The sequence below is a fragment of the Xyrauchen texanus genome, chromosome 18 (assembly GCF_025860055.1).
Source record: "Xyrauchen texanus isolate HMW12.3.18 chromosome 18, RBS_HiC_50CHRs, whole genome shotgun sequence".
Taxonomy (NCBI): domain Eukaryota; kingdom Metazoa; phylum Chordata; class Actinopteri; order Cypriniformes; family Catostomidae; genus Xyrauchen; species Xyrauchen texanus.
In genome coordinates this window covers 4,793,760-4,821,369 of record NC_068293.1, presented here as the reverse complement: position 1 = coordinate 4,821,369, position 27,610 = coordinate 4,793,760, and the positions used below count along the sequence as shown (strand labels likewise).

Below are 27,610 nucleotides of genomic sequence, written 5' to 3'. Positions count from 1 at the left end.
ACCTCAGTTAATTTAGTAAATAAAGAATTATTCATCTTAAGTGGCAAAATGTTGTATAAATAAAAAGTACATTTTAAACTCTTATAAAACCAATAAAAAAAAAAAAATTGCGACAGAGGCAAACCATACAGATACAAAAGTCAAAAAGTTATTCAATACATTCTGCATGAAATAAAACATTACAGGAGTGAATGAAGCAGTAAACTACCAGCTCGTAGGTCTTCCCGTGGTGGATTATGGGCAATTAACCGTCGGCGAGTGTTCATAACACGTACACTTGAAATTAGAGTGCACTGTGGGTAAGAATGAGTGAACAAAAGCATGGAACGAGTGGCTCACTCTGAATTCAGACACTCCTACAAAATAGCGAACACCCGAAATAGTGCACTATATTGTGGATATGGGCGGTTTCAGAAAGAGTAATTGCCCAGAATTCATGTGCCTAGAATTTGTGCCCTGCACAGGCGGTGTACTCTGCGTTTAGAGCACAGTGGTACTGCTGTACAGAACTAATGATCTAAATTCTTTTGACACTGAAAACAAACTACATTGAAATAAGAATCTGCGCAGGGCTTTAAAAGCCTTTAAATAGTGAAAGTAGGCCTTAAAACATGATCTTTGGTTTATATATAATGTCCCTGTTGGACATCACTTTTTCACTGTAATTAGAAAGATTTCAAAACCTCTCTTGACAAATTCATCCAGATCTGACAAGAGCACTTGAAGATAGTTCAGCCCAAAATAAAAATACTCTCATCATTTACTCACCCTCACAGCATCCCAGATGTGTATGAATTTCACCTGCTGAACACAAAGATTTTTAGAATAATTTCTCAGCTCTTTTGGTCTATAAAATAGAAGTGAATGGGTGTCAATATTTTAAAGCAAATAAATAAAAACTCATGAGTCATCATAAAATAATCCATAATACTTTACTGGTTAAATCAGTATTTTCAGAAGCAATGTGATAGGTGTGGATGAGAAACAGGGACGAGAATCACTTATAATTATAGTGTTTTTGGCAATTCACATTCTCTGCATATTGCCCCCTGCTGGGCAGGGAGAATGTCTTGCAAAAAAATGACAAATATTAATCTGTATCTCATCCACACCCATCATATCAATTCAGAAGATATGGATGTAACCACTGTAGTCTTATGGATTACTTTAATGCTGCCTTTATATACTACTTGGAGCATCAAATTGTTGGCACCTATTCACTTGCATTGTACCGACCTACAGAGCTGAAATATTCTTCTAAAAATCTTAATTTGTGTTCTGCAGAAAGAAGTCATATCTGGGATGGCATGAGGGCGAGTAAATTATGAGAATTTTCATTTTTGGGGGAACCATCCCTTTAAAGTGATAGCTCAACCATAACGTCTATTATGTAATTTGTTAAAGTAACAAGTTATTCACTTAACTTGAAGAGTATCCAATTTAAAGAGTACTCATGTTAATACTTTTACTAGTGTAATTAAGTAATTGTACTTTTACTTAAGTACAGTTTTTGGCTACACTACCCACCTCTGTGGACTAGAGAAGAGAAATCTCAATTATAATACTGAAAAGCATTGGTAATAAATGTTTAATATAATTAGGAATTAAGTATTTTACCCAAGATGTGTGTGTGCGCGGAAAGTATAATGTTGTTGGCTTATCAACATGCTCAAATGTCAAACTATTGACATTAATGGAGTCAAGCAAGTCACTCATGAGGTTCCATGCATCCCAATCTCATGACAATTACATGACTGTGGCGGCATTTTACTAAATGATACTACGCGGTTAATAACATGCGTTGCGTCAGTCCCTATTTGAAATGTCCACTGGTGAACATGTCCAAATTTTTGGACGAAATGGTTTTAGTACCATTAGACAAAATCTTAAATGAAATATCAGGAGAATTGGTGTTTGATTGGGAGGGGGGGGGGGTGTTGTGCTTCGCTGTATTTAAGGGCACATTCAGTTCTCAGGTTAATATAACTGGTAATGTGTCACAGAGCATGCATGGCTGCATAACTACAGAATTAATCTCTGCTAAACCTTTTTCAAAACACTTAAAATGAACCTTACAAGCAGCATCAAACTACATAAGTCCTGACGGAACTCCTTGAGCCACTAATAATATATTATACTTCCATTTGCCATTAACAAGCATATACATATAGGTATGAGAACAGATTAGCAGTTAGTTCAACATTTAAATCAAACTTTGAGGACACTTATAACTACATTAGTGTTTTCAGTTTTATCTGTCTATTAAGTGTTGAACACAATAATGCTTAATGGGTTATTCATGAAAGTTATACAGTGTTAATGTATTTTATATGACAAACTACCACAAAGTAGCAATTCTGCAACTGTATGCACCAGACCAGTGGTTCCCTAACATGGGTTTGCTCATGTATGCGCTCAGGAGAGCACCATCATCGATGGTTGAAAGAAATGCTAAATTATGTTAAAACAATGGTTTTTGGAAACGTGTTTTGCCTCAAATTTTGCATAACCACGATAGACATGATACTTTTTTTAGTGGTTGACATTTATATTATACATTGACGCAGAGCCATGCTACTGCATGACGGTCTCAAAGCACCAATGAGGTATGCCCTTTTAAGTGGTTTTGTTTTTTTTGTTGTTTTTTTTACAGTGTTGCAGTGTGGTTATGACGTTATAGAATTTACATGAACCATTGAAGATCCAAGGAAAAGAAACCCACAAGCACTCGTCCACACAACAGCCAGAGCACCTACGTTAGAATACTGTAAATCTGGTGTGCGTCATCCTCATGCAGTTGTGCAAAAAGGCTATTATTGTTAATAACATTTAATATATTTGTTTATGTTTTAGATCATGTAGTGTTAGACGAGGACACCGACATGCTGTTTACCGTCATTGCATATTATGGTCTCGCTATTTTTCCTCAGAATCTTGTGCGAGTGCTAGATTAATGAGTCATTATTTAAAATGCTCCGCATAAGTTTGACACATAAAAAAAAGCAAGAAACTTGCTCAATTCATCTTCACGTGGTATAGCTTTCCCCTTGTCCTCTGCGTACATGTGAAAGACAGAAAGAGGGGGAGGACAGCTCTCGCAGCAATTTAAGAGTGAAAGGTGCCTTTAATGCAAAAATAACCAATGTGCCACTTTTAAAAGTATTTGGTGTATATAGGCTACATTAGGGAGTTTTAATTCTGATGGTAGGCTGCAATAGTAAATTCATAACTTGGGCATTAGATCAGTTGTTACATCCGCATTGGTCTCAGAGCATTCCTGGGACATCCTCAGTGCGGCAATGAAGCGCAGCATCTAGTTCCGCTTTCAGGGAACAAGGGTTACAGTCAAGTAACCGGATAAGTTCTCCGTCAAAAGCTACACTTAATGCTGCGCTTGATTCAGCATTTATGGGAACGAGAGTACCTACGCCACCGCACTGTAGGTGTCTGGACCCCTTACAGTTGTGTAGTGCGCGTAAACAAGAATGCAAAAGGTCTCAGGCATGAGCTTGTGATGTTGACTCAAGGACGTGAGAGCCCGTAGTGGCATAAACATCCAAACTATTAAATCATATGAATGTGTACAGAGAGGACCAGACTGCCGCATTACAAACATGCTGCAGAGGGGCATCCCCCACCAAAGCTTTAGAAGCAACCCCCTGGTAGAAGGAGCCCTGATTCCTACTGGCAAAGCTTGACTGCGCACATCATAGGCAAGGGCAATAGGTGGATGTAGGCTAGAATAGCAGTCTGTGATGTTTCTCCTGATCCGGCATCGTGAACGGCGGATGACAGAAGGCCTCAATAGTGACCGGATGTATGGTCGAGAAAGGAACCTTTAGGCAGGATAACGATGCAATATCGCTTTCACCATTCCTGGGGCAAAGTAGGATGGCATGACAGAGCCTGCAAATCCCCAATTCTTTTTTTAGTAGTAATCGGCATAAGAAAAACCATCTTTAGAGTCAGAAGCTTGTCAGACACCGACTCTATAGGTTCAAAGGGTATCTCAACCAGACCCACAAGGACTATAACTAAGTCCCATGAAGGGATCCTGGTTCTAACGGGAGGGATTGGCCCTTGGATGAAATCCCCTGTCTTTGAGCCACAACTGGAACGGTCTCATATGCATAAGACCCATAAGGATCACGGAGGACGTAGATTCCATGAGACCTAACATCCATTGATACTGAAGAACCGTACGATCTTGGGCTAGCCGGACTTTGCTCCGGGTATTCTGAATGGTCTCAATTCGAGCAGGAGACAACTGTGCCTGCATCGTGATTTAATTCCATACAATCCCTAAATATGTCATTCTCTGGGCAGGAGAGAGAATGCTTTTGTCATCGAGTCTCAACCCCAGAGAAACCAGATGAGCAAAGACAATATTTCTGTGCTGTAATGCCAGTTCTTACGATTGTGCTAGTATCAGCCAGTCGTCCATATAATTCAAAATGCGGATGCCCTGGAGTCACAATGGAGCCAGTGCTGCATCCATGCACTTTGTGTATGTGTGAGGTGATAAGGCTAGGCCGAATGGAAGAACCCGATATTGGTAAGCTTCTCCCCAAAAGCAAACCTCAAGAACTTCCTGTGTTGTGGCAGTATTTATATATGAAAATGCGTCCATGAAATTGATCATGACTAACCAATCATGATGTTGGATTTGAGACACGACCGTCTTGACAGTTAGCATCTTGAACTTAAGTGCCTTGACTGAGCGGTTCAAGCATCGAAGATCTAAAATCTATGTAGCGTCTGGAGGAATCAATGAAGGATAATCATGGACTCAGCACCCCTGTAAGATCACGGAAATGGTCTGTGATAGTACAAAAGAACTGTTGACAGAGAACCCTCGTGGTGCCCCCCCTCCCCCGCACGTGACACCCGCGTGCTTACCATGAGAAAAACCATGTGGAACTTTGAACGTAAAAATGTGCGCGCGCGCGCGCCTTTCCCATAAAGCCTAAAAGGGCTTATTTTTAATGAAAAATGTTTTAATCCCTGTGTGCTGTGTATGTTTGGTGTTAGATCAAAATTAGTAGAATTGTTTCATTTGTGTAGAAAACTGAGGCTTTATATGTAATAGCCTGAGAGTGTTTAACCATTTAAGTGTCACAAATAAATTTTTCCTGATATCAAATTAAACCTTACAACTTGCCCTAGCCGAATTTAAATATGAGGTCACCTTAGAATTGTATCTTGCTAGGTTTTCACCATCTTTTGAGTCATTCAGCCCAAAATCTCTTACCATCAAAAACCCAACCAGAAACATGCAAATGAGCCGTGACGGAACAAAGGAATCATTCCCCTGCCCAAAGAAAGGGGACTTTTACGACCCCCCAAAGGAATGCTCAGACTGCTGAAGCTCACTCAGTCCTTACTGGGAAGGAGAAATGAACCCCTTTTAATCCTATATATATCCCTGTGATAAATGTATTAACATGCATCTAATGTTCCATCTCATAATTTACCTAAATGTTGTTTGGTCTATGTTCTCTTGCAAACTCTAATGGGTTAATGTTTCAGACTTTGCATACTATGGTTAACCGAAATCATATGTGTGGCATATTTGATCTCTATAACTTGGTATTTTGAAGATCAAAATGACTGTGTACATATGTCGATAACAACAACATTAGTATTACAAGAATATTTCCTAGTTTCTTCATTGGCCACCACCCCTCTTAGAACAAAGAGCCATAAACCAAATTCCCGCCTGGAACTCAAACCCTTCTTATTGGTCGAGCCAATGAGAGGTGGGACATGTTTCCTAAGGTTATAAATTGCTTCTCTCTCTCGGTTCACTCTCTTCTTGCTCTCTTAGCCTCTCTTGCTTCCTGCCTCTCTTGCTTTCTGGTTCTCTGAGCCTTGTGCTCTCTTACTCTAATAGTATATTTTTCAATATTCTAGTATGTTTTTATATATCAAAATACTTATGAGTTTCTAGGCCTTTGTGTGACCCAGGAGAGAGCATATGAGGTTACTAAAAGTGTTGATGCTGCAGAGAACACAAAGAATGGTATATAACCTTGAAAAACAGGTGTATTTCTGTTAATCAGTTATTATATGAATGGTGTCTTGTATTTTTGCAGCTGGTGTTTTGCTGTTTTTGTTAATTAGTAGTATTCTGACATATATCCTTGATGTATTTCCTTTATGCTGACACGTATCTCTAAAATATATGGTGTGTCTCATTAAAATACAGGATGCACTTCTTACAAAAATACTTTTAATAAGTTCGATATCTCTTATATGATATGTTTCTGGCATGGTGTTTTACCCTGATGAGTTAAATATCTTTGGAGCTTGTATTTTCTTTCATTAATCAAATGATACTGTGTATGAACAAACAAGGCCGCCTCATTATGAGGGTACACTGAAATGTAGGGCAAAGGTAAAAGGTATGTGATGGGGACATGGCTGTTTGTCTCATACACAGGTGTTTCTAAAATTAATGCACTCTTACCATGAACTATGACATATGTCAAAAATAAGTGGAGTTACCAGTTGATGCATGTTTTTTAAAAATAATCAGATGGGGGATTTTCCACCAATATTTAATTAGTGAGGGAAATAGAATATATTGGTGGCGAAGTAAAGAGACAAGGGTAATTATTCTATTGGTCAGAGATAATGGGCAAAAAGATAAAAGGTATATAACTGAGAACTCAGGAGGATAGAGGCAGAACAATCAGCTGACTGGTCTCTTGTTTGTTGGTGATCAATAAACTACAACTTTGGCATCTGGAACTCAAGACTCTGAAAGTTTTCAACTTAGAGAAACTCATCGCAATATTCCACAACACTCTCTTGGGCCTTCCTGAGAAGTCCTAATGAAGATGATGCTGAACTAGAGGTCCCCAAGGACTCCCAAGCGTGCGCCAGGCTACGGCCTTGTACTTTGGTGATTCACCAAAGATCCTCTGACTCCCACTGGTTCTCTCTCTCTCATCAAGACAACAGAGATCAACTGGAGCCTCAACAAATTGCATCAGGACAGTTTAATTCAAGTGGGACATGCAAGTATCAAACTTAGTCTCATTATTTGATACATTAAGTATCCTCACCCCTTTCTAAAAAGGGCGTGTCAGAAATATGATGGTTTGCTCAGGCTATTGATCTGCTGAATTTCAAACAATGCTATAACTTCTTGCCTTCCTGTATTCTGCTTCAGCCCTCTTTCCCTTGGTAAACTGTATGCATGTATGTATATGTATGTTAGAGTAGTTTAAATGTTTAGTCTAGTTAATAAAGTCTTGTTCATGTCACATGTAAAGTTGTCTGTGTCTCAAGCTCATATCTAAAGTCACTAATCATAGATTTTGACTACTTGCTCTTAATACTTAGTAAGACAGACATTTCCCATGCCCCGGAAATGTACCTTCTATTAATTAATTAACCAATATTGAGTGTTCATGGGATGAACCGAGTATTTGGTTGTAATGTTAGTGTAGCTACATCAAGTTAACCCGATTAACTGATCCAAATATTCATAATCGATTATAACAAGTTATGATTGATTATTAATATTTCATAGAGCTGATTCGCTACATCTAACACAATCACTCATCCTTCTTGGGAACCAGAAACTACCTACTGTAGTAACCGGACTCTCACTCTAGAAGGGGAATGTTCCATTGCCCCTTTGACCAGAAGATATTGCAGCTCGTGGCAGTAAATGTGCTCATTCGGTAGTGGGAACCACAGCGTTGAAATGCGAAGGACGGCAAACTAATTGAATTCTGTAGCCCTTTTCGTCTGTCTTTAGGACCAACATAGAAATACCCATCAGTAGCTTCCAATGATCCTGAGGTCTTGCTTTGGAGGCTGCTGAGGGTGACGAACCGGTCCCCAATCTTTACAAGAGGGGGCGTGACTCACCACACTTTGTTTCTGAGCCTCTAGAAGGACCGGGGTGAGGCTCGGTGGCTGACAGCCCCTCCCCCTGAGTGCAGAGAGGAAGGAATTGCACAAAGGCTTCAAGTTTCACCTCCCGGAACCTGGTGACCACTGTATTCACTGAATCGCCAAACAGACCGGAAGGGGAGACTGGGGCATCAAGTAGGAATACTCTGTCCTTATCCTTGATGCCCATGTGGTTTAGCCACAGATGCCTCTCCATGCGGACCAATGCAGCCATTGAACGGCCGATAGCGCGAGCTGTCTGCTTAAATTGCACGGAGAGGTAAATCTGTGGCTTGACGAAGCTCTGAGAATGCTTCCTCGTTGATTGTACTACCCACACTCAGGTCCTTCAACATATCAGCCTGGGATGCCTGTAACACCATCATGGTGTTTAGCGTGGCACTAGCCTGACCTGCTGCTTGTAAAGCTTTCCCCACAAGCGTTGAGGTGGCTCTACACGGCTTTCTGGGGAGAGTTGGTCTTTTCAATGATGATGCTGATCCAGGCGAGAGATAGCCCACGAGCGTCTCTTCTACCGGTGGCATCATCGTATACCCCCCGCCTTAGAATCCATGATAGTCGAATATGTCGATGTCGAAGGCACAAAGATACGAAGTATAAGGTTTCCCCCAAGTCAACTCGTCATGGAGTTCTTCAAAGAAGGGGAGAGACTGATTTAGTGTTCCCTTCCAGACAGAAATCGGTCCTCTTTCTGCTGAATTATTGTGAAGCAGAATTCTTTAGACATTTCATTCATTTAAATCACAAACCGAGTTTACGTTTCCCTTGGATGCTACAAATAGCATGTTGCACGCAGCCTCAGACACAGGTTCTGGTCCCCTGGACCCTAATAAGTTATCACATGTATACAAGTAATGGTGCACATGATTCAGTGGTTGCATTTTTGCTCAAATTAAATATCTGCTCCACTGACGGTTAGTTTCAGGCTTGGGGTTAGGGTTAATACAAAATGCATTGTAATATATAATTTACATCTAAAAACTTTACTTCTGGTGCCATTCCGTAGACATTTCTCCTGAAAATAAATGGACCTCAAACAGGTCCATACGTTTAGCAACATTTTCAGCTTCAGCCACTGGGGGCAGTAGTTTGAATTTCACCAAGTAGAGACCAATTTCAGCTGCAGAAAATGTGAGCTTCTGTTGCCAAAATACACAGTGCAGTCAGTCTGGATGGCAAACCCAAATGTGCTAAGGCTATTTTCAAAAGTCTGTTTGACAAAGTTTAAATAAATAATTTTTACAAAGCTTTCTTTCCCTAAAATAAACTGAAACATGTGCTGTACTTCAGTGTCTCTTCTAATGCTTGACTTCACCTCAGTGTAAGAAAACAAACAGGAAACTGGGAGTCACAAGATTAAAAGGCATTTTAATCCTTGTTTGTCCTCTCCCCACTGAGCTGTCTCTCAGACCCACAGACATGCACACTACCACAAGTTGAGCATCAGATGCACACTTTACATCATTACAAAACTCCAAATTTAGAGACACTGCTGCAGAGACAAGGCTATTAAAAGGTATAGTTCATCCAAAAAGGAAAATTCTCTCATTTACTCCCCTCATGCCATCCCAGATGTCTATGACTTGCTTTCTTCTGCAGAACACAAATGATGATTTTTAGAAGAATATCTCTTAGCTCGGTTTATCTAATAGCTCTGTTGGTCCTCACAGTGCAAGTAAATGGTGACCAGACCTTTGAAGTTCCAAAAAGCACATACAAATAATCCACATGTCCCAGTGGTTAAATCCATATCTTCTGAAGCAATATGATAGAGGTGGTTGAGAAATGGAACCATATTTAAAGGTGGGGTATGTGATTTTCTTTTTTGACCATTTTTTCAAGATAACTTGAAATCCTATTCCTAACCCACTTACTGGCTGTAAATTAGAAGCACTGAAATGAAAATTAAGCAATTTAATCATCTGTGGAACGGGCAGGACTCGAAAAACTCCAGCCAATCATTTTCAAGACCATCTAGAATCATTGGACAGAAAAATGTGTCAATCAAACGGTCGTACCATGCCCCCCTCCCCCCACCACCCTGGGCGCGCGTGTCCCGTTCGTGCGCATACTCAAAGCTCGTGACCCAGTAACAGGAAGCGATTGTATTTATGTATAGAGAATAGAGCTTTTATAGTGCTAGTGGGGTTGTTCCACATTTCTATGAATCCTGTTTGAATAGAAGACCGCTGTACAGACGCCAGGGCTGGCGATGTTTTTTTTTTTTTTTTTTAGTTATGAGAAAATCAGCTCTACACCTTTCAAGAGTGGTATGCGACCCCCTCCTCCTGCTGTGTCAACAATTTGCTGAAAAATTGTCTGACAGGTGAATGCACTGTTTGACTAGTGAGTCTAGAACACTGCTAGAACACTGCGCATCTGAGTTTGCTCGTGCATGATCGTGCGTCCATGTTTTTCGAATGGGTGGAGTCAGGGCCAGCGTTGGAGGAGAGAAGGTAGGACCTTAGAGTTGTGTATTTTCAAAATCTGCCGGCCGTTTTGCAAATCACATACCCCACCTTTAAGTAAATTTACTATAAATCGGCAAATTTCACTTCCACCTTTTGTTTTTTTTGGCGATTCACATTCTTTGTGCATATTGTCACTGGGCAGGAAGGAGAATCTCTAGTCAAAAGACTTGTATTGAATTATGGAATATTAATTTAAGTCAACAGCATTTGTGGCATAATATTGATAACCACAAATTAGTTGCCTCTGCCTCCTGTTCTTCAAAAAGAAAAATCAAGGTTACAGTGAGGCACTTATAACGGAAGTGAATGTAGCCAATTTTGGAGGATTTGAAGACAGAAATGTGAAGCGTATAATTCTATAAACGCACACATTAATTCTTCAGTTTAGGTTTCTTTAATCCCCTTTTCTCCCAATTTGGAATGCCCAATTCACACTATTTAGTAAGTCCTCATGGTGGCACGGTTACTCCGCTAAATCCGGGTGGTGGTGGACAAGTCTCAGTTGCTTCCACTTCTGAGACAGTCAATCAGTGCATCTTATCACATGGCTTGTTGTGCATGACACCGGAGACTCGCAGCATGGAGACTCTCCGCAATCCATGCACAACTTATCAAGCACCCCATTGAGAGCGAGAACCACTAAATCACGACCACGAGGAGGTTACCCCATGTGACTCTACCCTCCCTAGCAACTGGGCCAATTTGGTTGCTTAGGAGACCTGGCTGGAGTCACTCAGCACACCTTCGATGCGAACTCGCGACTCCAGGGGTGGTAGACAGTCACCCAGGCCCCCATTAATTCTTCTGTTAAAACGTGTATTATTTGAGCTGTAACGTTGTTTAAATCGTTGTTTTTACAGTAATCTGGGATGGCATGAGTAAATGAGAGAATTTTCATTTTTGGGTGAACTATTCTGTTCACATTGAAATAAGACTTTATTTTTACCATGAGAACATTAACGTTTCATCTCTTGCAGGCATCCCAACCTGCAAAAAGTCAGCAGGGAGGTATCAGGGAGGTATCCCGGACCCCCGGGACATATCACCACAGAACAAGAGTTTACTTGTATACCGAAATACAGTTTAATATAACAGAACAATGAATGAATAAAATAACTATTTTTGCCTAGGTAACTAGCCGGCCTGAATAATATGCACATGAAATGAAACTTGTTTAACTCACCTCAACATGTATTTTACAATCATTTAACCCGCCATGGGCAATGCTGAAGTCACTGTTACAAACTGTACAGCGTGCAAGACTGTCATTATGTTTCACTCTTATTAGACAGGGGTACACTTCCGTGTAGTCTGGCGTAAAATGTGTCTTATATTTTCGCTTTTTGGGGCACTTTCCCTCTGCCATGGCGCTCCTGTGTCTAGATACACTGTCCTGATTAATTAGGTTCGGGAGAAGAGATAAAAGCCCGCCCACACTGACAATTGATTGGTTGACTTACCGAAACAGGCCAATCAGGATGCTCTGTCTTACATGCAGTTCTTGATGCACACACGCAAGGTCTCTCGCTCTCTCCCTCTTCGCCGTGCGCGCTACACAGTTTGGAGCACAGTCTAACTGCTCTTGCTCGCTCTTGATTCCGGGAGATTTTAACTAATTTGCGGGCATCAGGGAGCCGCTATCAATACGCGGGAGACTCCCGGAACTTCCGGGAGACTTGGGATGTCTGCTCTTGCATATTTTAAAACTAAACAGGACAAATGATTCATTTTAAACTCATAAAACTTTAGATAGACAAAACACATCAACGTCCATATTTACACATGCATGGTGCCGATTTGGGTGATCAGAATCTTGGCCCACCCAGTCACGGTGCAAGCGGGAATAGATATTACACCTACACCCTTAAAACAACAAATGTAAAAAAAAAAAAAAAAAAAAAAGTCATAGCATGTGCCGTTTCTGGCTGTCCGGCATGTAACAACTACAGCTCTGCAGATCCATCTAAAGAATCCCAGTGTTAGAAAAAAAGTTAATTTTTAACAAGTTCTCAGATAACGTCAGTCTGATAAATAGAAGTCTTAAAATTACAACATTATAACCATGCTGCTGTTACATACTATAGGTCAAACTGACCTATAATATGACGTTTTTTTTTTTTCAAAGCAAACATAATTTGAAATTACTCCTAAATTGCTGCTAGTTTCTAAAGAATCTGAAGTTGACTGCCACGCATTCTAGTCAACAGCTGGTAGCAAATCAAGAAAGTGCAGAAAAATTGTTGAAAAATTACAGCTGGATCATGTTGTTTTCAGGTGACTTCAGCCTAGGAATGTCAGTTGAGAGCAAAAACAGACACTGTTTGGGCTCAACTTAAATGTACGTGAATTCAGCCAAAATGAAAGACTTTAAGATAGAAGAGATTCTGTCAGCCATTACAGAGACGCTCCAAACCCCTGCAGCTGTACCTGTTCTGAGCGCATTCCTGTGTATGCTCACCCTTTACGCTTGAGCAATTCAGAGTTATTCTAGCATAAAACACTCATGTCATATGGAAGCACTGCAGGAGTTTCAAATCGCGTGACTGGGTTTTGAATGACCTGAAATAAAACATCTTGGCATGAAAATGTGTATGCATAATGTTTGTCTCTTAAAGCTAGTGTGTAACTTTTTTCAATGTTACAATACTTTGATATTAAGCTGGGGTTTAACACGCAGAGATGGCTGCAAGCCATTTGTAGGTTGGTCACCTGAAAAGTGTAAACACTGTTGGTCTGTGCCACGATCAAAACCTGAACAACCCGACAGCAACATTAACTTGGCATGAGTTTGGCGCCAAAAGGGAGTTAAATGGTAATGTAATCAGATGAGCTTAAATTGATAGTTCATCCAAAAATTTAAATTCTCTCAATTTTTTCACCCACATATACATGTCTTCTGCTGAACAAACTTTTTAGAAGAATATTTCAGCTCTGTAGGTCCATACAGTGCAAGTGAATGGGTGCCAAACATTTGAAGCTCCAAAAACAATGGCAATATAGAAGTAATCCATATGACTCTGATGGTTAAATCCATGCATTCAGAAATATGAGAGGTGTGGGTGAGAAACTGAACAAAGATAGTCATTTTTTTAATATAAAAATAATCCTCTGTTCTGTTAAACTCCACTTCACTTTCATATTCTTCTTCCGTTTTTGGGGATTCACATTCCTTGTGCATATAGCCCCCCTACTAGGAAAGGAGGAGATTTGTTTTTCTCCCCAATTTGGAATGTCCAATTCGCTCTTATGAAAATAAGAACAAGGCATAACAAAACGACAAAATAAGAGGTGGCATTGAATAAACTCAACACATCCAAAACCCACCAAACATTAATACACATACCGGTTCTTTAGTGACCCCTTTTTTTTTTTGGCATTCACTCAGCACGCCATGGATTTGAACTTGCGACTCCAGGTGTGGTAGTCAGAGTCCCTTTACACGTTGAGCTACCCAGACACCCAGGGAGGAGAATTTGAGAAATTCTTTTTAAATTTATCCGTTTCTCACCAACACCTATCATATAGTGTCTGAACACATGGATTTAACCACTGGAGTCTTATGGATTAATGCTTCCTATGTCGATTTTGGAGCAACACAGGTGTGATCACCATTCACTTACATTGTATGGACCTTCAGAGCCGAGATATTCTTCTAAAAATCTTCATTTATGTTCTGCAGAATAAAGAAAGTCATACACCACTGCGATGACATAAGGGTGAGTAAATGAGAGAATTAAAATTTTTTTTTTTTAGGTGAACTATCCCTTTAACGAAAATAGTAGATAGGGGTTTCAATGAGTAAAACATACATCACTAACCTAAAACTGTAATCTAAACTTAATGAATAGATATCTAAAAGCAAATGAGAGGCGAACAAACGGATTTCCTTACCAACACCTAACTAATAGTGTCCTAAATGTGCATTGCCAGAGGGGAACTGACCCCCACGGTGTCTCTGGTTTCTCACAATGTTATTTTTCTCCATTAAACATCTTATGGAGTCGTGTTCCTTGCCACAGCCGCCTTGATCACTGGGGTTATAAACAATTATTTAATTACATTTTTATACTCAAATTTTCAATCAGATTTAATCAAACTACACAATGATGACTTTAAGACTATATAGAAATTAGTTTTATCTACTGTTAATGCATGATCTTCTGTAAAGCTGCTATGAAACTATTAGTGTTGTGAAAGGTGCTAGACAAATGAAAATGACAACTTATAGCCGCTGTCTCTAGAGTTCAAAATACAGCACTCTCAGTCAAACTATGCAGAAGCTAATCATAATTGGAATATGGAGTGGTGGTGGAATAGTGGGCTAAAGGACATAACTGATAATCAGAAGGTTTCTGGTTCAATCCCCACAGCAACCACGATTGTGTCCTTGAGCAAGGCACTTAACTCCAGGTTGCTCCGGGGGATTGTCCCTGTAATAAGTGCACTGTAAGTCACTTTGGATAAAAGCATCTGCCAAATGCATAAATGTAAATAAGTTGTCAGTGTGGCGAGTCTGTAATACAAGAATTAATTTAAAAAAAAAAAGGAACCGCAGCAAAACGGACACGTGTAAATCGGAGTTTGCAACAATGTTTTTAGTAATGTTTATTCTACGAGACTAGGTTGTCATATTACAATGTGTTCTGGGAGTCAAGTCTGTGAAATCATCTGTAGTAATTGCTTTAGCATGGACAGAAATTCTCATTTCAGAGTCTACACACATCTGTACCCTTTCTTCCTCTGTTTCTGTACAGCTAGTAATGGAGCAACATTACTGTCTCATTATTTGAGTCCCCCCCCCCAATGTCGACCTATTGTGGCATCAACAGATACACCTGGCTCTAAACAGCACATTAATACAATAGCTGTGGCTGGTTTCTTCAAATCTCATTGGGGACATGTTATTCTTCATGAGCCACTGCCTAAAGCATTAGATCAGGATAGAGTTCACCAAAATAACCTGCCATTCATATTAGTTTCATGTTCTGTTAATGCATAATTTCATATACAGCTGCTTTGAAACAAAGACTGTTGTTACAATTGCTGTACAAATAAATTGGACTTGACTTAGTCAAGGTGGCCAGTTCTTGGCCAGAACAAACAAGGTACCTTATGCCCAAAACTGGCTCTGCAAGACTAGTATTGTAGAAGCAAATTAATTGCTGCTGAAGTAACACTTGATTGGAGTTTGGTTAAATATCTTCAGACAGAAGACAAAGCAGCAAGAAAATGTCCTCTCAAGCCCCAGACAGACAGCTCACAAACACACACAGCTTTAACGGAGTCATTTATTATGCAAGTTTCCGCTGTCACTCAGAGGCAGCAAGTCCAAATTCACCTCTTCCTGTACACAAAATACTCTCAGAACGCAATACAGGCGTTTGTCTGAATTGAACCTAAAAGAAACTTATTTTATCTTACATGGAAGAAAAAAGGCATTTAATTTATATTGCATTTTTCACTTATGGCTGATGAATGGAGTGTAAGGGATGACACTTCATATCAAGGGTAACATATTTCTGTCAACTATGAAGGACAAAACAAGGCCATCCAACTAGACCAGCAGAAATATAGGGGGAGAAGACATGACTTTTGGCTTCAAAATATGTCTCCAGTAATTGCAATGTATCATGTCAGAGTGTAGAATATTTGAAAGAAAATGCATCGATTGCTCCATTCCAAACCCTAGTGAGCTGCCTAAATAGAAAGCAGTTTTAGGAGTCGCAGAGAAAGCTACCCTGTAATGCATTGCAATGAGCGCAGTGAAAAACAAAATAAAAAAGCTGAGGTTCCATTTAGGTTTGAATGCTGCCTTGAAAGGTGTCTGCCAATGTAGGCAGCAGACAGCGAGTCAGCTCACGGGGTTTTAGAACGGAGCTTGTTGTTGAGAAGCTCAAATGATATTGGAGTCACTGCACAGACACAGTGTCTGCTTCATGACTCCAAGGGGATCAGTGTGTATCCGGCTGTAGACTGGATGGCAGACTGTGGATTTGAAACATCCCGCTCACCTTGCCTTCGAGGCGTGCACTGCTTCCCTGGCAGACACGGGTATTACGTGGCGGGAGAGTAAAAACAGGGGCTTCTTTACTGGGGGAACCTCGTCCAAGATTCACAATTGTCTTCGAGACGCGAGAACTCATAACAAACTGAACATCACCCATCATCCTTTAAACACACAAGAGAAAGAGAAAAGTTTAGTTCCAAGTTTCTTATTATATCAGCATACATATCAAATCAGAAAAAATATGAATTTCCACTTTAGCTTCACAGCATAAACTCAAATCTTTGCAAAACCTTATGATCAGTGTTGCATAGAGTATCATGTGTGCTTCAGTGCAATTAAGGAATTCTGAAATTCCAAAAGGAATTAACAATGTTAAATGTCACAAATTGCTTTGATTAATGACCTGGAAACAGTACATCAAACATTTAATATTGAGCATTTATTAAGCATGATAAATATTAATTCAATCCAAACCCTAGAACATTTCACTCAAAGATCCAAATTAGATTCTGAAACCCAGATTTTCCATGTGGCCATTTTTAACCGCAGGCACACAAAACAGGCCCTTGAACTTACAGATAACAGTGCAAACATGATCAGCATGGAAGTGCTCACAATTGGGTTTAAAATGTATATAATAAAACACATTGTCATTTTGCAATTATATATCCTTCAAAACACTAAATGAACTATGACTTACCAACTATAACCACCAATAAAGTACACCACCTGACAAAGAAAAACGAAACAAGGGGACTACTTATATACAAGAGCTAATTAGTTAACTACATGAATAATTATCAAGGCACACCTGGAAACAATGAGAGGAGGGACCAATCAGACAATGAAAATAAGAACAACAAGGCATAACAAAACTACAAATAAAAGACGTGACATTGAATAAACTCAAGAACACATCCAAAACCCACCAAACATTAATACTCATACTGGGACTGTAATGACTTTAATGACATTTTTAGCTATGCCCCCATTTCTCAATCTTTCTCTGTTGAAATTGAATTTTGAGGCATCAGTGTACTGTGTTTAACCTTCATTTAATTTCAAGCCTAATTTGTGTGCTTTCTAATTCACTCTCAGTTGGTCTCCATTTTAATGAAGTGTGGCATAATAGCTTTTGGAGACCACAAGTGGATGATATAACATTTATTTTACTTAATAATGAAGGGCACGTCAATGTGGTGCAGGTGGCAGTCCAAATTTGTGATTCTAGTCACCATACACACAAAAGTTATAAAGGTTTTTGTGCTTCTCCAAGTATGAATGGGAACAAGTTACGTTCAGGCATTTGCAGATGAGTATATGAAACTGGTGTAACTATGCAAACTTGATGATTAGAAATGTTGACGTTTATTATTCAATTTCTCTTTATGCAGCCTTGAATAGGTTTCTTTCAAGCTGTCAAACCACAAAAAGATGCTTACAGCCAGTTGTTCCTTGGCAAAAAAGGTCAGATTTCTATGCTTCCATTGCTTCCAACACAAGATGCTCTTTTGGACTTTCTCAAATCATGCTAGGATATTGTAACATTGATCATCAGGTTTGGCAAAAACTTGTGAACTCCATGACAGTTCGAGTGCCTGCATGTCATTAAAGAAAAGGGGGACTTACCAAATACTGAGACATTCTGAAATCTTTCACTCAGATTGTTTTATATTCAGTATATACCAGACCATGGTATATATATATATATATATATATATATATATATATATATGTATATATATATATATATATATATATATATATATATATATATATATGACACATGTATTGGCATAGTTTACACATTCAAGCACAGACACTCCAAAAAGTTTCTAACTTTGATTAAATGGTTCAAATGTGATGCATGTGGAAGTTATATTAATAAATCTAATTTAAGTATAGTAGATACTAATTGTAAGGCTTCCACACAGGGACTGGATACTAATACAGCATATTTAAATATCTCTATATTTGTGAGAAGAATATTTTGTAAACATTATACTAAGAACCCTTGTTCAGTACCAGGTGCTTCTTATATTAATGTCAGAATGACTTTGAGATAAAATTCAGCTGTCTGACAGTTAGGGATGGGAATCACAAGGAATTTAAAATTCAAAACAGACAAAACATTTGTTAACATATTTAAATAATTAATTAAAAAAATAGAAATAATGATAAATAAATAAGGTCAATTAATAGGACAGCTCCTACAGGTTGGAGGTTGATCGTTTTGCCTGCTAAAATTGGTATATGCTTTCCAAATTTTCAAACTGTATGTAAATCATTGAATAGACAATGCAAAAAGTGGCTTTGAAGTCAGCATATTGTTTGTTGTATATTATATGTACACATACAACCGAAAGACACATTTCAGCGTCTCACTTTGGTTGTTTCGCATTTCATTTTCAGTGTCATGCTCCATAAATGCTGTGTTGGATCAACTTAAACGTAGTTTCAAACTTTGAAAAACATGCCTGACATTTTACTTGTGCTCTCTCTAGTTTTATTTGAACAAAAGTGCTGGCTGCTCTCTATAAATATGCCTGTAGAGCTGGGCAGAACTGTGCAGACTGCCCCCTGCTGATTAGGAAATACAAAACATAAAGGTGCTACTACAAGCTTGAATTGCTAAGATGGTAGAATCATTTTTAGAATAAGCAACTCTAGGCAGTTGATGTGCCAACACAGCCGTGGTCCTGTCCAGGAAACAGCGGCTGCGTGCCCATTGCACACGGCACCCCAGCCCAACTTAGAGGCATTTGTGGTGACCACGACGCATCCGGACACTTGCTGTAGGGGAAATCCTGCCCATAGAAACACAAGGGCTGAATAAGTGGTGACAGAGGGGCGTAACAGCCACTCGTTGTGTGCCACAGGGCCATGCCCATCTCAGGACTCGTGACCACCACCGAGGATGACATATGCCCCAGGAGCCTCTGAAAGTTTTTCAGTGGAACCACTGTCCTCCGCCTGAATGTGTTCAGGCAGATAAGCACTGGCTGCGTGCGCTCATTTGTGAGGCACGTAATCATGGACACACAGTCTAACTCCATGCCAAGAAAAGAGATGCTCTGAACCGGGGAGAGCTGGCTCTTTTCCCAGTTGACCTGAGGCCCTAGACGGCTATGGTGCATGAGCACCAGGTTCCTATGTGTGCACAGCCACTTTCGAGAGTGTGCTAGAATCAGCCAGTCATCGAGGTAGTTGAGTATGCAGGCGGCCACTTCCCTTAATGGGGCAAGAGCTGCTTCTGCGATTTTCGTGAAGATGCAAGGGGACAAGGATAGACCGAAGGGGAGGACCTTGAACTGATATGCCCAGCCATTAAAAGCAAACCATAGGAAGGGTCTGTGTCGAGGTAAAACCGAGATGTGAAAGTACTCATCCTTCATGTCTACCACCACAAGCCACCGCCTTTCTTTGGCACGATGAAGTAAGGGCCTTTCCTCATCTCAGCTGGAGGGACAGGCTGAATCGCACCCTTGCGAAGAAGGGTCGCAATCTCTGCATGCAGGGTGGCAGCAGGAAACACCACATCAGGGGAAGATGGAGGATTCCAGTCCAACCCGATACTTGCAGTGGCCCGGGTAAGCATAACGGTCAGCTCAGCTTCAGCCTCAAACTGGGCAGGCAGACCTGAAGGTGGCAGCCCAGGCGAGTCCTCGCCGTCTGACATCACCAATGCACTCTCTGATGCAGCGGACAAGAACACATCCTGCTCGCGAGCCCCAAAAGAGACGTTAAGCTGGTCTCATCTCGGAACTCAGGGAGGGCAAATGAGCGTGCTGGGGAATGGGAGGTCAGTGGGGATTTACCTGGCAAGCCCATGCCCATTGAACTCCCCAAATTGCCTCCAGCTCCAGCAGGGCCGACCTCGTACCCATTACATTTACATTACATTTATGCATTTGCAGAGGCTTTTATCAAAAGCGACTTACAGTGCCCTTATTACAGAGACAATCCTCCCAGAGCAACCTGGAGTTAAGTATCTTGCTCATGAACACAATGGTTGTGGCTCTGGGGATCAAACCACCAAAACTACCAAACACAAATCTCTCACTAAATCATTCAGAAAAAATGTGATTACAGTTAAACTTGAACAAATCAAAATGTAAAGATAAACATAATTTCAAGGTAGGGCTACTAAATATTAGACATTGTCGTCTTTTACCCTTGCTACAATATATAGATAACCCAGGCCTTATTCTGATTTTGTAGTTGCTGTAGATAGAGCCTTAATTGTTGGTGACTTCAACATTCACATAGAAAATTACACATTGGGATTAGCATTTATCGATATTCTCAACTCTCTTGGAGTCAGACAAAATGTTACAGGACAAACTCATTGCCATAATCATACGATAGATTTAATTCTGTCATATGGAGTTGATACTATAGACATTTGATCATTAACTCGTCTCTTGTATGCTGCGATCAGCTAATGTTACTCAATCTACACCATGCTATCATTCAAGTAGAACTATTCTTTTGACCACTAAAGATAGCTTTACTAATAATCTTCCAGATTTATCTCATACACTCAGTAAACCCCAAAGCCTAGAAGAACTTGATGAAATAACACAAAATATAAATATAGTCATCTTTAGCACTCTTGATAGTGTCGCCCCCTTCGATTAAATAAAATTAAAGAAAAAAGCCCTGCATCATAGTACAATGATCACACTCATGCTCTCAAGAGTGCAGCTCAAGTGGAAGAATGCAAAATTAGGGGTATTTCGTGGTGCATGGAAGGATAGTGTTTGTAGCTACAGGCAGGAACTAAAAGCTGCCAGACCAGCATATTTTAGCAAACTCATAAAAAAAACACAACAATCCTGGGTGTTTATTTAGTACTGAGGCTATATTGGTTAGGAATAGAGCCTCAGTGAAACTAGATATTCCATCGCAACACAAGAGTAATGACTTCATAAATGTATTTACTGATAAAATTGAAATAATCAGAAATAAAATTTGAATTATGCAATCATCTGTCACAGTACCTCAGAAAACAGTGTCTCATAATTTTCCTCATGTGCAACTTCAATCCATCGCTGTCAATATTCATGAAGAGCTAACAAAACGTATTGAAACATCAAAAGCCACAACATGTTTGTTTAATACAATACCAACTAAGCTCTTAAAAGAGGTATTTCCTGTTATTTCAGAACCTCTTCTTAATATTATTAACTCCTTGCTATCCTTAGGACATGTCCCAAGCAACTTTAAAATGGCAGTTATCAAACCGCTTATTAAGAATTCACAGCTTGATCCTGGAGAATTGGCTAATTATAGACCGATTTCAAATCTCCCGTTTATGTCGAAAATACTAGAAAAGGTAGTATCCTCCCAAATATGTTCATTTCTACTCAGAAATAGTATATATGAACAATTTCAGTCAGGATTTAGGCCTCATCACAGTACAGAGACTGCACTTATCAGAGTTACAAATTACTTGCTCTTATCATCTGATAGCGGCTGCATTTCACTTCTAGTGCTTTTATATCTTAGTGCTGCATTCGACACGATAGATCACAACATTCTCAATAGGATTGAGAATTATGTTAGTATTTGTGGATTTGCATTAGCATGGTATAGGTCCTATTTAGCAGACCACTACCACTTTGTCTATGTAAATGACGAATTGTCAAACCAAACAAAAGTAAAATATGGAGTGTCACAGGGATCAGTTTTAGGACTTTTCTCTATGTATATGCTTCCCCTGGGAGATATTATCAGGAATCGTGGAATAATTGTCCACTGTTATGCTGACGGTACCCAACTATATATTTCTTCAAAACCTGATGAGATTTCACAATTCTCCACATTAGCAGAGTGTATCAATGAAATAAAAGTTTGGATGGCCAGAAATTTCCTTCTACTCAATTCCGACAAAACAGAGGTACTAATTGTTGGACCAAAAACCTCTAAAACTAGCCGCTAAAATCCTAATTCATGCGTTCATGACCTCAAGACTAGATTATTGTAATACATTGTGGAAGAATGTCCAGCAAGGACAATAAATAAATTGGTTCAAAATGCAGCAGACAGAGTGCTGACAAGAACCAAAAAATATGATCATATTAGCCCCATTTTATCGTTGTTACATCGGCTACCTGATTTGAATGATCTAGCTCTGCAGTACTTAAGTGACCTTCTACCATGCTAAATTCCATCATGTTCATTACGATCGCAAAATCAAAATTGACTAATAGCAGCCGGTGCCAGCCAAACATCACTTCAGTCTATTACGATGGACTTCAGAGGATGAACTGATGCTAACTCCAACCATAAGACATGAGATACTTCATATGCCATTGTATGAACCTTGGATTTAGGATAGACCTCACTGAAATTACTGGCCAGGTTGAAATGCAATGCACCTAACTGACCTTTGCCTACATCACCTCGATCTAATGATGGACTACACTCTTGAAATGGAATACATAAACTATCAATTAATTGCCAACAAAAGCTTTCATCAGCCAATAACAAGGACAATTGCATCATTTCTGCAGTTAATCCAGGATGGATTTCAAAGACATTAGTTATTAATCTTACAGTTCATACAAAATCTATGTTTAAACACTGACCCTTAACACTTAGTTTAATAATGTTGCACTATACATAAGTAATATTGGCATTATATTCATGATGTTAGCCAGAGGGGAACTGGCCCCCACATTGAGTCTAGTTTCTCCCAAGGTTATTTTTCTAGATTAGCCAACATCTTATGGAGTTTTGTGTTCCTTGCCACAGTCACCTTCGGCTTGCTCACTGGCGTTATAAATACAATTATTATTGGATTACTTATTTTTAAACACAATTCACAATTGTATTTTATCAAACTACACAATGATGACTGCAAGATATTATAGATATTACAGTTGTATCTTCTGTTAATGCTGATCTTCTGTGAAGCTGCTTTGAAACGATGTGTGTTGTGAAAGGAACTATACAAATGAAAATGACTTGACTTGAAATAACAATTGCGAGGACATGCAGAACTTATTGCGAGGGAACACAAAACTATTGTGAGGGAACACAAATCTATTGTGAGGGAACACAAAACTATTGCGAGGGAACACAAAATGATTGTGAGGAAACGCAATAATTATTGTGAGGGAATGCAAAACATATTGTGAAGGAACGCAAAACTTATTGCGAGGGAACAAAAAACTATTGCGAGGGAACGCAAAATTATTGTGAGGACATGCAAAACGTATTGAGAGGGAAAGCTAAAGTGATGTAACTTCACAGGCGCAGCACAGATGATTTTATATTGTCTAGGCCAAAATTCGCCACATGCTGGTGCTTGTCTGGAATGTAGTATTTTGGGTCTGAATTTGGGTGGGAAAAAAATAGAACTGACAGAATGTACATGCAGATTACCTGTGGGATCATGTTGCCATAACCAGCCCTTCTTGCTGGGACTGGACTGGACGTAATATAGAAATAGGTCCAGTCCAGATATATATAATCAAGTAATCAAAACAAGCAAGTACAACCACCTCATTATTTATACCATGACCAATGGAAACATATAAATGATTCACGCTGCAATCCCCCCCAATGTTCATGTCAAATCTACGCCCCTTGAAATAGGGTGCTAAATGGAAAACACTGCTTGAGGTTTGAGAGAAAATTCATCTTTCAGCAAAACAAATGCCAACATAAGGACGCTTAAGTGGGAAAAAAAAAGTGATTTTCGAATTAGATTTTCAGCCATATGCAATCTTGATTAATTGATTTAAAAAATTCAGTGCACAAATGCCCTTCAAAACAAAACAACATGGATCAAAGTCTAATGGGATAAACTCACACCTCAACAATATGTGAATCCGATGCTACAAAAGACAAGAAGCAATAATTGCTATGAAAGGAGCTGCAAAGCTCCTGCTTATTAAACAATATACTGGGAAAATATAGCACCATGTATGGTGATGTTTATTGGCATGTGAAGACCATACCATTCTTTAGAAATAATGGTGTATTATCAGTTTGGACGCTGTCAAGCGTATGTTTTTGTTTCTGTGTGTCTGTACGAGCACTGATAACATGAAAAGAACCAAAAGCAATGCTTTATCAGTTTAACACTACACAGTACATATTCACCCTCTGTGTGTGTGTGGGTGTGTGCATGTATGTTGAGCTGATACTGTTTAGAATGGCTCAGAGTCAATAATGACCTGATTCAACAAACACACATTAAAGATATTATCTGCAGTTTATGAGGGTAGAACGTTATTGGCAGGAGAATCTTTCATAAAACCTTGGGTTTTTGTGGTCCATTCTGCATAACGCAGTGGCTTATTGTTGCTTATCGCAGCCCAGATTACCAGTCCAGTCCAGCCCCGCACAACACGCAACCACTATGCGCAATGCCTTATCCAATTGTCATGAGACCACAAATTTTTACGGCCAATTTTCTTGCCAGAGCAAAGAGCAGGTGGGCGTGGGTGAGAGTTTTTGCGCTATCTGTTGTCGTATGCACGCAAACTGTGGGTGTATTGAATGTTAATGTAAAATGGCGCAAAGCGCAGATTACTACTTTACCGAGAAATATCTCAATGCACTAAGATGTTTCAGACCTATGTAAGCGCAAAATTTAAGTTCAGATCCTACATTTGTAGTTTGAAGATTCCACCAACAGGTGGAAGTCCATATCCAACCTCTGAAAATATACTGGAACATTATATTAATGTCAATCTCTGTTGTAGATGTTTTATGAAACAACAATGTATGAGATTTGTGTAAAACGTTCAAAAGGTCATGGTTTATTTTGCAATTATTATTATGTTAATGTTTACAATTGTAGTTAGGATCTAATTTGTATTGGCATTTTTTCCACCTGTTGTCATAGAGTGATTTTTAAAGGTATTTCAACCAAAAATGAAATTTATCACCACAGGTAAAGGTAAACACATTTCAAGCTCGATTAGTTCCATTTTTTTTACTACTTTGTTATTGTTTTATTTCTTTAGTTTGAAGTGTAGGCCTAATCTGAATTTAGAAATACTTTTGGTTTAAGTTTTTTGTGTTTCAGTAATTTACAGTAAAAAGCTAAATTGATTGGCAGAATTGAAGCAAAAGTAAAAAAGTAAAAAATAAATAAATAAATGCAAATCCGGAAGGCCGACACAATCACTGTTCATACTAGCCATGATTTGTGTGTCAGTTGATGAAAATTATTTGTAATACTTACATTCCCAATAATTTAACGGAGCATACATTCTAATCCTGACGAGAATCACATTTTCCATGCTTATAAAAGCAGCTTGTTACTATCATGTTAATATGCCAGATATTCAACAAGGACGTAGTTAATGCACAATATAACTGAGGTCCATATTTCTGTTTTTGTAATTCATTGCATACAATTGATTTACACTACCAACTTCTTATGAATGTGCTGTTTGTTTTTATATCGCTGATGCTTGGCAGGGAATGGATTCTATAATAGCACCCAGATGGTGAATAACCAGAGAAGAACCTCAGGATTAAATTGCACTTGATCCAGCCTATTAGCTCTTTGCACATGCAATTTCACCAAACCCACTTGCACCTAGACTTATCGCAAGCTTGCACAAAAATACCAAACGTTCATGGCCATTGACTTTGCCCTCTTAACACTCTTAAATAAGGGCCCATGATCTGAGATTCAAAAACTTCTAATTTGATTTATTTAATATAATTTTCTATCTGCTGGTGATTTAACTGAATTCACTTTTTACCTGGTTTCACTGATTAAAAGGGTTTAATTACCCAAAAATGAAAATCTTGTTGCTCCAAACCTGTATGACTTTCTTCCATGCAACACAAAGTAGATGTTAGGCAGAACGACCACCTCAGTTACCATTTAATTTCATTATATGGAAGAAAAAATGATGCAATGAAAGACAGTGGTAAGTGGGACTTAACATCTCCTTTTGGGTGCCACAGAAAAGAGAAAGTCATACAAGTTCGGAACAACATTAGGTTGAGTAAATGATGACAAAATCTACATTTTAATACTAAATCCTGTACCTTTAATCTGAACCGTATCCAGTAATGTAATTTGTTTAGCGTTGTGTATTGATGTTGTCTATGGTTTTCTCATTGACATTGATGTGGCCAGGTCCTAATTGATCCACACTGGTGAATTGTGTGGCTGAAAAACAGATTTGCATTCAAAGTAAACACTGTCGACTCTGATGAGGAGGAGGGTGGGCCAGGACATGACTAAGCACACCCGGCCCCCAATAGGGCTAATTAGTGAAGGAGAGAGATAAATGCAGCCGGATGCGGCAGTTCGGGAGAGACTTTTTGAGAGTTTTGTTTGTTTTCATTAAAATATTACTTTGATGCTTCGTCCGGTTCCCTCCTCCTCCTCCTTGCCCATTTTAAACCTTGTTACATTGGTGCCGAAACCCAGGAAGGAGGAGGGATGCGCTGTTGTTGAGTCCTCGCCACTGCCATTCACCCAAAGGAGCAGCCGGGCACCTGGACGTTGAGGAATAGCCGCCATCCACGAGAGGAGGAGGGGCTCGCTTCCGGCCACCTGGAGAGGTGGAGCAGTGCCAGGGGTGGAGGGGCTCGTTACCGGCCAGAACGCGGAGGGACTTTCCATCCGCCAGGGGTCCACCAGAGGGTGGAGGAATGGTCGAGGAATAGGCGATGGCGTGTCTGGGAACCGGCAAGCAAGTTATTTATTTTATTTTTATGAACAGTCAAAGTAATATTTAATTAAACAAAATGACACAAAACACAAACACACATGGCAGCTATGTGTGGCTCTCTCTCTCAGGACTGCCGCATCCGGCTGCATTTATTCCTCTCTGATTAGCCCAATTCGGCCCCGTCATTAAAGGGAGCTTCTTCAGTTGTTGCTGTTGTGTTTATGTGGTTAGTGTTGGTCACTGTATTGCATCTAGATTGTAAATATAGTAAGTACAATAGTTTGGTGCCATTTTTTTTTTTTTTTTTTTTGCTGTTTGCTTTTGCAGTCCTTTTCTTTTCAGGACATTTTGTTTTTGCACATTAAATTACATTTTTGTTTGACAGTCCTAGCTAGCCCCTGACATTGTTTTGCAAAATGAACAAACAAAGGATTTAGCCTACATTGGTCGAAAAAATATGGGGTTATTTTTGTTTCATATTAACATACAAATGGAAAGTTGTTACCAAATAAATTGAATCAGATCCACAAATAAATGTAAGGAGT

At 39.4% G+C, this 27,610-nt stretch overlaps 1 protein-coding gene across 3 annotated transcripts in view; it reads right to left on the bottom strand.

Moving 5' to 3' along the window:
* Nucleotides 1–27,610, bottom strand: part of mylka (myosin, light chain kinase a) — a 117,017-nt gene that overhangs the window by 81,112 nt on the left and 8,295 nt on the right. For all 3 annotated transcript variants that reach the window (XM_052148006.1, XM_052148008.1, XM_052148007.1), the window contains exon 2: nucleotides 16,412–16,568. In XM_052148006.1, the coding sequence (XP_052003966.1) occupies nucleotides 16,412–16,567 (156 nt within the window). In that variant the 5' untranslated portion in view covers nucleotide 16,568. The remainder of the gene's footprint in view (nucleotides 1–16,411; nucleotides 16,569–27,610) is intronic.